This window comes from Xenopus tropicalis, chromosome 8, assembly GCF_000004195.4.
Source record: "Xenopus tropicalis strain Nigerian chromosome 8, UCB_Xtro_10.0, whole genome shotgun sequence".
Lineage (NCBI taxonomy): Eukaryota > Metazoa > Chordata > Amphibia > Anura > Pipidae > Xenopus > Xenopus tropicalis.
Genome location: NC_030684.2, coordinates 8,579,659 through 8,591,113, shown reverse-complemented (window position 1 = coordinate 8,591,113; position 11,455 = coordinate 8,579,659). Strand labels below are relative to the sequence as shown.

At 47.9% G+C, this 11,455-nt stretch overlaps 1 protein-coding gene across 1 annotated transcript in view; it reads left to right on the top strand.

Moving 5' to 3' along the window:
- Positions 1 to 7,018, top strand: part of c5 (complement component 5) — a gene marked incomplete in the record, with an annotated part of 50,125 nt that extends 43,107 nt beyond the window's left edge. The window contains 8 exon segments of the mRNA NM_001204059.1: positions 381 to 482; positions 608 to 682; positions 805 to 910; positions 2,912 to 2,998; positions 3,112 to 3,201; positions 3,436 to 3,519; positions 4,670 to 4,808; positions 6,679 to 7,018. Coding sequence (NP_001190988.1) covers positions 381 to 482; positions 608 to 682; positions 805 to 910; positions 2,912 to 2,998; positions 3,112 to 3,201; positions 3,436 to 3,519; positions 4,670 to 4,808; positions 6,679 to 6,808 — 813 coding nt within the window.
- Between the last annotated feature and the right edge of the window lie 4,437 nt (positions 7,019 to 11,455).

Below are 11,455 nucleotides of genomic sequence, written 5' to 3'. Positions count from 1 at the left end.
AGGGGCTGGGGGGCTTTTTGTGGCTCTGGGATGGGAATGCCAGGGGGCTGTAAGGTGCTACAGACAGTCACTATTTATTGGCTGGGGGGGGCTGTTTGTGCCTCTGGGTACTGGGAATGCCAGGGGGGGCTGTAAGGTGCCACAGACAGTCACTATTTATTGGGCTGGGGGAGGGCTGTTTGTGCCTCTGGGTACTTGTAAATGGGAAGGCAGTCCCAGTGGCTGCTGGCAGACCCAGTGGAGATCCTATTGGTAGATCATTTGGTTCTGGGGATCTCTTTTTAAGCCACTAGGGGGACCCCTAACAGGGTCGCTATGGGAACTGGTTAGCCCACTGTGAATAACTGCAATTACTGATGAACATTACACTTTATTATTACAGGTATAAGGCGCCTGATGACGACCCCTATATATCTGGCAGCGCCGTTATGGAGATCACCATGGTCACCGGATTGGTCGTAGATGAGAGCGAATTAGAAGAGGTAACCGTTTCCCTAATATCCGCGGCCCAATCACAGTATTAGTTGTGCACAAACAACAGACCAATGGCTGAAAGGCAAACTCCCCTCCAGTTCTATAACCCCAGTTGCTATTTGTCTCTCTGCAGCTGGCGCAAAGGGTGGATCAGTTCGTCACCGCTTACGACATAGAGGACGGGAAAGTGAAGCTGCACTTTGATGGGGTAATTCTTTCCGCTTTGTGCTATTGCCCCCGTGCTGCTGCCCCCCCAGTATATATATATATATATATACATACAGCCCTGCCCGTAACTGCCTCGTTTAACTGTTCGGTTTTCTGCGGCAGATCCCATCCGATGAGTATATCTGCGTCACGCTACTGGCCTGGGAGCAGTTTAAAGTCTCCATGTTAAGCCCCGGGGTATTCAGAGTCTATGAGTTTCACGCACCAGGTAAGTTGTTATATGTACCCAGGCGCCATCTTCCCCGGTATTAGCCTTTATATATAGCGCCAACTTATCCTGCAGCGCTGTACAGAGATTATACACCATTCCCATCAGTCCCTGCCCCAGTGAGCTTACAATCTAAGGTCCCTATCCCTTTCCCACCAGTCCCTGCCCCAATGAGCTTACAATCTAAGGTCCCTATAACATTCCCATCAGTCCCTGCCCCAGTGAGCTTACAATCTAAGGTCCCTATCCCATTCCCATCAGCCCCTGCCCCAGTGAGCTTACAATCTAAGGTCCCTATCACATTCCCATCAGTCCCTGCCCCAGTGAGCTTACAATCTAAGGTCCCTATCACATTCCCATCAGCCCCTGCCCCAGTGAGCTTACAGTCTAAGGTCCCTATCCCATTCCCATCAGCCCCTGCCCCAGTGAGCTTACAATCTAAGGTCCCTATCACATTCCCATCAGTCCCTGCCCCAGTGAGCTTACAATCTAAGGTCCCTATCACATTCCCATCAGCCCCTGCCCCAGTGAGCTTACAGTCTAAGGTCCCTATCCCATTCCCATCAGCCCCTGCCCCAGTGAGCTTACAATCTAAGGTCCCTATCACATTCCCATCAGCCCCTGCCCCAGTGAGCTTACAATCTAAGGTCCCTATCCCATTCCCATCAGTCCCTGCCCCAGTGAGCTTACAATCTAAGGTCCCTATCACATTCCCATCAGCCCCTGCCCCAGTGAGCTTACAATCTAAAGTCCCTATCCCATTCCCATCAGTCCCCGCCCCAGTGAGCTTACAATCTAAGGCCCCTATCACATTCCCATCAGTCCCTGCCCCAGTGAGCTTACAATCTAAGGTCCCTATCACATTCCCATCAGCCCCTGCCCCCAGTGAGCTTACAATCTAAGGTCCCTATCCCATTCCCATCAGTCCATGCCCCAGTGCAGCTTACAATCTAAGGTCCCTATCACATTCCCATCAGCCCCTGCCCAGTGAGCTTACAATCTAAGGTCCCTATCCCATTCCCATCAGCCCCTGCCCCAGTGAGCTTACAATCTAAGGTCCCTATCCCATTCCCATCAGCCCCTGCCCCAGTGAGCTTACAATCTAAGGTCCCTATCCCATTCCCATCAGCCCCTGCCCAGTGAGCTTACAATCTAAGGTCCCTATCACATTCCCATCAGCCCCTGCCCCAGTGAGCTTACAATCTAAGGTCCCTATCCCATTCCCATCAGTCCCTGCCCCAGTGAGCTTACAATCTAAGGTCCTATCCCATTCCCATCAGTCCCTGCCCCAGTGAGCTTACAATCTAAGGTTCCTATCCCATTCCCATCAGCCCCTGCCCCAGTGAGCTTACAATCTAAGGTCCTATCACATTCCCATCAGTCCCTGCCCAGTGAGCTTACAATCTAAGGTCCCTATCCCATTCCCATCAGTCCCTGCCCCAGTGAGCTTACAATCTAAGGTCCCTATCACATTCCCATCAGTCCCTGCCCCAGTGAGCTTACAATCTAAGGTTCCTATCCCATTCCCATCAGTCCCTGCCCCAGTGAGCTTACAATCTAAGGTCCCTATCATATTCCCATCAGTCCCTGCCCCAGTGAGCTTACAATCTAAGGTCCCTATCCCATTCCCATCAGTCCCTGCCCCAGTGAGCTTATGATCTAAGGTCCCTATCCCATTCCCATCAGTCCCTGCCCCAGTGAGCTTACAATCTAAGGTCCCTATCACATTCCCATCAGTCCCTGCCCCAGTGAGCTTATGATCTAAGGTCCCTATCACATTCCCATCAGTCCCTGCCCCAGTGAGCTTACAATCTAAGGCCCCTATCACATTCCCATCAGTCCCTGCCCCAGTGAGCGTACAATCTAAGGCCCCTATCACATTCCCATCAGCCCCTGCCCCAGTGAGCTTATGATCTAAGGTCCCTATCACATTCCCATCAGCCCCTGCCCCAGTGAGTTTACTGTTCCTTATGGCTGAACATTTTCTTTCCTGCCCTGCAGATGAAGAGTGCACAACCTTATTCAACCCCCTCGCCAGCCAGGACCTAGTGAACGTTTGCACCGGAAACCAGTGTAAATGCATCCAAGGTAACGTCCAATCAGAGAGATGCCATTTGGTAGAAAGGAAAAGGCTTTATTGTGGGGTAAATGTTTAGGGAGGTTTATCCACCAATAATAATGTTTCCTTTACAATTCTGCAGCCACCTGTCCCACAGCACAACAGAAAATGGACACCTCCATTACAGCCGACGCCAGGAAGGAAGCCGCGTGCAAGGCCGACATCACCTTCGGTGAGGGAGGTGCCAGGGCAACTCGTTATAGCTTGGTTGGACTCGAGTAGGGTTGGACAACTAGTTATTCCACTGCCCCCAAGGAACAGAGCTATCCTCTCTCCTCCTGGACCCACCCAATCAGGCTCTTAGCCAATCATTGTATCCTACGCATCTATCCAACCGGAACAACCAGATTAAATACCCAGACTCATTGGCTTAATGTTACCTAATGTTTCTCTTTTCCATTATCAGCATACAAAGTCGTGGTGATCACTTCTGTGGAAGACGGTGATTTTGTTAAATACACTGCGTCCATTCTCGACATATACAAGAAAGGTGAGGTTGAGCCGGCATGGGAAGCCATGTTGTCTCCCTTCTCTGCAGTGAGAATGAGGAATGAATGGATATTGGGGAGTTGTATCAGGAGTCAGAACCAGCAGTGCAGGGAAGGGAAAGGGACAGACACAGTGACAGTTACACATAACTATAAACCCAGTGAGAATGAGGGATGAATGGATATTGGGGAGTTGTATCAGGAGTCAGAACCAGCAGTGCAGGGAAAGGGACAGACACAGTGACAGTTACACATAACTATAAACCCAGTGAGAATGAGGAATGAATGGGTATTGGGGAGTTGTATCAGGAGTCAGAACCAGCAGTGCAGGGAAGGGAAAGGGACAGACACAGTGACAGTTACACATAACTATAAACCCAGTGAGAATGAGGAATGAATGGGTATTGGGGAGTTGTATCAGGGAGTCAGAACCAGCAGTGCAGGGAAGGGAAAGGGACAGACACAGTGACAGTTAGCACATAACTATAAACCCAGTGAGAATGAGGAATGAATGGGTATTGGGGAGTTGTATCAGGAGTCAGAACCAGCAGTGCAGGGAAGGGAAAGGGACAGACACAGTGAAGTTACACATAACTATAAACCCAGTGAGAATGGGGAATGAATGGGTATTGGGGAGTTGTATCAGGAGTCAGAACCAGCAGTGCAGGGAAGGGAAAGGGACAGACACAGTGACAGTTACACATAACTATAAACCCAGTGAGAATGGAGAAATGAATGGGATATTGGGGAGTTGTATCAGGAGTCAGAAACCAGCAGTGCAGGAAGGGAAAGGGACAGACACAGTGACAGTTACACATAACTATAAACCCAGTGAGAATGAGGAATGAATGGATATTGGGGAGTTGTATCAGGAGTCAGAACCAGCAGTGCAGGGAAGGGAAAGGGACAGACACAGTGACAGTTACACATAACTATAAACCCAGTGAGAATGAGGAATGAATGGATATTGGGGAGTTGTATCAGGAGTCAGAACCAGCAGTGCAGAGAAGGGAAAGGGACAGACACAGTGACAGTTACACATAACTATAAACCCAGTGAGAATGAGGAATGAATGGATATTGGATGGAATTCCCCTCTATTTATCTTGCAGAGCAGCCCTTACATTGTGTGTGTGTTTTTACTGACCACTAGGTGGCGACTTTGTAAAGGCCAAAAAAGAAGTGAAGTTTATAAAGAAGAAGACATGCACAGACATTGAGATAACCCAAGGAGAGCAATACCTTATCATGGGAAAAGAAGGAATTCAGATCAGATTCGGGTTTGACTTCCAGTAAGTAATGTAACTTCCCAGCTCCTGCTTTACATTCAGTTCTGTAGGTTTTGATTATATAAACATTCCTGCTGAGATGTAAGTAGCTGTTGAAAGTTCAGTTTCTTCAGTATTATATTATGGACATATGGGTTGGAGCTGCCATAGTGTTTCCCTTAGACAGTACAGTATGGGGGTACAGCTTATTGTGTGCCCAGAACATTCCTTCTCTGTATATTTGTATTTATACATATGGGAGGGGGGTGCCATAGTGTTTCCCTTAGACAGTACAGTATGAGGGTACAGCTTATTGTGTGCCCAGAACATTCCTTCTCTGTATATTTGTATTTATACATATGGGAGGGAGGTGCCATAGTGTTTCCCTTAGACAGTACAGTATGGGGGTACAGCTTATTGTGTGCCCAGAACATTCCTTCTCTGTATATTTGTATTTATACATATGGGTAGGGGGTGCCATAGTGTTTCCCTTAGACAGTACAGTATGGGGGTACAGCTTATTGTGTGCCCAGAACATTCCTTCTCTGTATATTTGTATTTATACATATGGGAGGGAGGTGCCATAGTGTTTCCCTTAGACAGTACAGTATGGGGGTACAGCTTATTGTGTGCCCAGAACATTCCCTCTCTGTATATTTGTATTTATACATATGGGAGGGAGGTGCCATAGTGTTTCCCTTAGACAGTACAGTATGGGGGTACAGCTTATTGTGTGCCCAGAGCATTCCTTCTCTGTATATTTGTATTTATACATATGGGAGGAAGGTGCCATAGTGTTTCCCTTAGACAGTACAGTATGGGGGTACAGCTTATTGTGTGCCCAGAACATTCCTTCTCTGTATATTTGTATTTATACATATGGGAGGGAGGTGCCATAGTGTTTCCCTTAGACAGTACAGTATGGGGGTACAGCTTATTGTGTGCCCAGAACATTCCCTCTCTGTATATTTGTATTTATACATATGGGAGGGAGGTGCCATAGTGTTTCCCCTTAGACAGTACAGTATGGGGGTACAGCTTATTGTGTGCCCAGAGCATTCCTTCTCTGTATATTTGTATTTATACATATGGGAGGGAGGTGCCATAGTGTTTCCCTTAGACAGTACAGTATGGGGGTACAGCTTATTGTGTGCCCAGAACATTCCTTCTCTGTATATTTGTATTTATACATATGGGAGGGAGGTGCCATAGTGTTTCCCTTAGACAGTACAGTATGGGGGTACAGCTTATTGTGTGCCCAGAACATTCCTTCTCTGTATGTTTGTATTTATACATATGGGAGGGAGGTGCCATAGTGTTTCCCTTAGACAGTACAGTATGGGGGTACAGCTTATTGTGTGCCCAGAACATTCCTTCTCTGTATATTTGTATTTATACATATGGGAGGGGGTGCCATAGTGTTTCCCTTAGACAGTACAGTATGGGGGTACAGCTTATTGTGTGCCCAGAACATTCCTTCTCTGTATATTTGTATTTATACATATGGGAGGGGGTGCCATAGTGTTTCCCTTAGACAGTACAGTATGGGGGTACAGCTTATTGTGTGCCCAGAACATTCCTTCTCTGTATATTTGTATTTATACATATGGGTAGGAGGTGCCATAGTGTTTCCCTTAGACAGTACAGTATGGGGGTACAGATTATTGTGTGCCCAGAACATTCCTTCTCTGTATATTTGTATTTATACATATGGGTAGGAGGTGCCATAGTGTTTCCCTTAGACAGTACAGTATGGGGGTACAGCTTATTGTGTGCCCAGAACATTCCTTCTCTGTATATTTGTATTTATACATATGGGTAGGAGGTGCCATAGTGTTTCCCTTACACAGTACAGTATGGGGGTACAGTTTCAGAATCCCTATTGCTGTTGCAGATATGAATACGCGCTGGACGCGGACACGTGGGTTGAATGGTGGCCCCCGGCCTGTAGAACCAGAGACTGCGAGGAATTCACCGACACTTTATCGGAATTCTCAGAAAGCATGCTTTTCGACCATTGTTAGCGGTGCCGCCATTTTGCTTCTGATGGAACCTCCATCCTCGCTGTGCCAGAGTTTGTACCGGGAGGGGGGGATGCCGCGGGTACTATAATGCCACCGTGCCAAGACCCCCCCCCACTCTACTAACTGCTGCAGGACATAGGTTACAGGGTGTGGGGTGCAAAGGGTTAAGGACCCCCTTTTTAGGGGTTAATAAAATATACATTTTATCCACCATGTTTTTTCGGTCCGATCCATGTGGTCACAGGGGGGGGGGGTATCAGAGGGGCATCAGAGGGGCTAAACATACAGACAGACGGATTTAAAAGGGAGGGGGGGTATTTTTTAGTTCGATTTTAGTATGTTATAGAAAGTCCTATTTTCTGCAACTTTGCAATTGGTCTTCATTCTATATTTTTATAGTTTTGCAAGTATTTGTCTGTGGAGCTGGAGGCCATCCAATCACGTGTGCTGCAGGCTAATGGGGGGGGCGGGGGCCATTATGAATCTGTGGAACATATCTATTCCTAGGAAACTGCCCTAATACCCCTGCCAAATGTTTATACAAAAAAAACAGAGGAAATGGGATAAAACTAACGGTATTTTATTTGGCTGAAATGTAAGAAGAATAACAAGGGGTTTGTATAAATACAACTGAAAGCAGAGTGGGGTTAGGAGCCAATAGCATTGCTTAGTTCATTCCTCCTGCTTTCTTCCTGCTGTGGCTCTCAACTCTTGATTGGCTGCAGCTTGCTGCCCTGTGATTGGTTGGCTTGGGTCTGAGCAATTACAAAAAAGCACAAAAAAAGGTGTATACACATGCAGTATAGGAGGCAATAATAATCCCTTGCTCTATATCAGTCCATTAACCCTTACATCACTGGGGGGGGGGGGGGGGGGGGCAGGTAACCAGGAGAGTTCTGTTTCCGATCTCACAGAACCCCTCAATGACTGCTAATATCCTTATCATTTACAGTAGGGGGTACATTATCCCTTATAATACATGAGTGATACTCAGAGTTCCCTGTATAACTCAGCCTGCAGCCTTGTGCCTTTATATGGGCACAGAACCCCTCAGTGACTGCTAATATCCTTATCATTTACAGTAGGGGGTACATTATCCCTTATAATACATGAGTGATACTCAGAGTTCCCTGTATAACTCAGCCTGCAGCCTTGTGCCTTTATATGGGCACAGAACCCCTCAGTGACTGCTAATATCCTTATCATTTACAGTAGGGGGTACATTATCCCTTATAATACATGAGTGATACTCAGAGTTCCCTGTATAACTCAGCCTGCAGCCTTGTGCCTTTATATGGGGGGCACAGAACCCCTCAGTGACTGCTAATATCCTTATCATTTACAGTAGGGGGTACATTATCCCTTATAATACATGAGTGATACTCAGAGTTCCCTGTATAACTCAGCCTGCAGCCTTGTGCCTGTATATGGGCACAGAACCCCTCAGTGACTGCTAATATCCTTATCATTTACAGTAGGGGGTACATTATCCCTTATAATACATGAGTGATACTCAGAGTTCCCTGTATAACTCAGCCTGCAGCCTTGTGCCTTTATATGGGCACAGAACCCCTCAGTGACTGCTAATATCCTTATCATTTACAGTAGGGGGTACATTATCCCTTATAATACATGAGTGATACTCAGAGTTCCCTGTATAACTCAGCCTGCAGCCTTGTGCCTTTATATGGGCACAGAACCCCTCAGTGACTGCTAATATCCTTATCATTTACAGTAGGGGGTACAGTATCCCTTATAATACATGAGTGATACTCAGAGTTCCCTGTATAACTCAGCCTGCAGCCTTGTGCCTTTATATGGGGGGCAGAGAACCCCTCAGTGACTGCTAATATCCTTATCATTTACAGTAGGGGGTACATTATCCTGTATAATACATGAGTGATACTCAGAGTTCCCTGTATAACTCAGCCTGCAGCCTTGTGCCTTTATATGGGGGGCACAGAACCCCTCAGTGACTGCTAATATCCTTATCATTTACAGTAGGGGGTACATTATCCCTTATAATACATGAGTGATACTCAGAGTTCCCTGTATAACTCAGCCTGCAGCCTTGTGCCTTTATATGGGCACAGAACCCCTCAGTGACTGCTAATATCCTTATCATTTACAGTAGGGGGTACATTATCCCTTATAATACATGAGTGATACTCAGAGTTCCCTGTATAACTCAGCCTGCAGCCTTGTGCCTTTATATGGGCACAGAACCCCTCAGTGACTGCTAATATCCTTATCATTTACAGTAGGGGGTACATTATCCCTTATAATACATGAGTGATACTCAGAGTTCCCTGTATAACTCAGCCTGCAGCCTTGTGCCTTTATATGGGCACAGAACCCCTCAGTGACTGCTAATATCCTTATCATTTACAGTAGGGGGTACATAGAGCAATTCAGTGTATGTGCCTGTAGGCTGCCGCACATTGTTAGATAGAATATTCCTAGAAGCCCATGGAAGCTTCCCTCCTACACACGTTTCCCATTAGATATTTCTATCTCCCTATAACAACCAATCCTCTCTCTGTCTCACATTTTCCACGATTAAATCACCGGCCGCCAAACTACAACGAAGGAACCTGCCAGACACGGACTCTTTCTCTCGCTACAGGGCCGGACGCAGCCGTTGCACCATTAGGGCACATAAGCAAATCAGCAAAGGCCGGGCGGGAGTTGCCATACTGATTCCTGTAGGTACAAGACAAAGCAGAATTACAGTGCACCTAGTGCACATATATGTTCATTATGGGCCCCGGGGCCAGAACTATTCCCTAAGCAGGAACATTCCATTCACCCCCCCCCCCCCATAGGGCAGACTGTGCCCATCCCGGGGCCCCACGGAATTCACCTTTTCTTCCCTTTATCCGTTTGTTTGTTGGAACATTTTCTCAAGATTTCACCAGAAGCTTCCCCCCCCCCATAAAATTTATGGGAAATTCCTTTCCCTTTTCATAAAATTTTATAGGATTTAGTAGGCGGCTGATTTACAAGCCCATGAACAAAAGCCGAGTTAGAACCCCCCCCGGCTTTTCAGTTTACTGTCAGTTGTGATTCGGGCCCCAAGAAGGGTTTCCCAATTGGGCGTTAGGGCTGGCCTCCATCGCATGGGACAACCTTCGGGACAGGCTGGGGGGGGCGGGGCCCCACTGGGCCCCTTTCCCAGTCACAAGCTTTTGCACCCCCTGCAATGTGCACAATACCACCCTGCAGTGGGGGGAGTGGGCTGGGTTAACAGGTGCCCAATAGGACCAGGGCCCACCAGCCAAGTCAGATCCTGGACAAGCTTGCTCCAGACCCAGCCAAGTTTCTGCTACCCATAGGTAGATTAGTTGTGGCCTTTATACATGATCAGGGCCATAAGGAACCCAGCCAATGACTGCAACCCTAACCCATGACATCATCAGGGCTTTATCCATTCAATTCCAAATGCATTGACTCTGGCCCAAATGGTTCCAACTAAAGAGCAATGATGGCCCCAGGACTCTTGGGAATACACCAACCGGCCAACCAGATGTGTGAGAATATTGAGAAATAGTCTTCAAACATGAAATGTGGGTCTTCTACATAGACTATATGGCCAATAGTATGGGGATAAGTCCCTGGCCAATGTCTTCTTCCCAAGGCAATGAGATTTAGGGTGGTCCTCCTTTTCTTCTAGACTTCTGGGAAGGTTCCCACTAGATGGTGGAACATTCTTGGTGGGCATGGCTTACATTCAGCATTAGTCAGGTTGGGCACTGATGTTGGGGATCAGGCTCACAGTCAGGGTTCCATCCCACAGGGGTCAGTTGGGTTGGGCTCAGGGCTCAGTCAGGGAAGGTTCCCACTAGATGGTGGAACAGTGTTGCTGGGAGTTGGTCCCATTCAGCCACAAGAGCATTAGTCAGGTTGGGCACTGATGTTGGGGATCAGGCTCACAGTCGGGGTTCCATCCCACAGGGGTCAGTTGGGTTGGGCTCAGGGCTCAGTCAGGGAAGGTTCCCACTAGATGGTGGAACAGTGTTGCTGGGAGTTGCTCCCATTCAGCCACAAGAGCATTAGTCAGGTTGGGCACTGATGTTGGGGATCAGGCTCACAGTCGGGGTTCCATCCCACAGGGGGTCAGTTGGGTTGGGCTCAGGGCTCAGTCAGGGAAGGTTCCCACTAGATGGTGGAACAGGGTTGCTGGGAGTTGCTCCCATTCAGCCACAAGAGCATTAGTCAGGTTGGGCAGTGATGTTGGGGATCAGGCTCACAGTCGGGGTTCCATCCCACAGGGGTCAGTTGGGTTGGGCTCAGGGCTCAGTCAGGGAAGGTTCCCACTAGATGGTGGAACAGTGTTGCTGGGAGTTGCTCCCATTCAGCCACAAGAGCATTAGTCAGGTTGGGCAGTGATGTTGGGGATCAGGCTCACAGTCGGGGTTCCATCCCACAGGGGTCAGTTGGGTTGGGCTCAGGGCTCAGTCAGGGAAGGTTCCCACTAGATGTTGGAACAGTGTTGCTGGGAGTTGCTCCCATTCAGCCACAAGAGCATTAGTCAGGTTGGGCAGTGATGTTGGGGATCAGGCTCACAGTCGGGGTTCCATCCCACAGGGTCAGTTGGGTTGGGCTCAGGGCTCAGTCAGGGAAGGTTCCCACTAGATGGTGGAACAG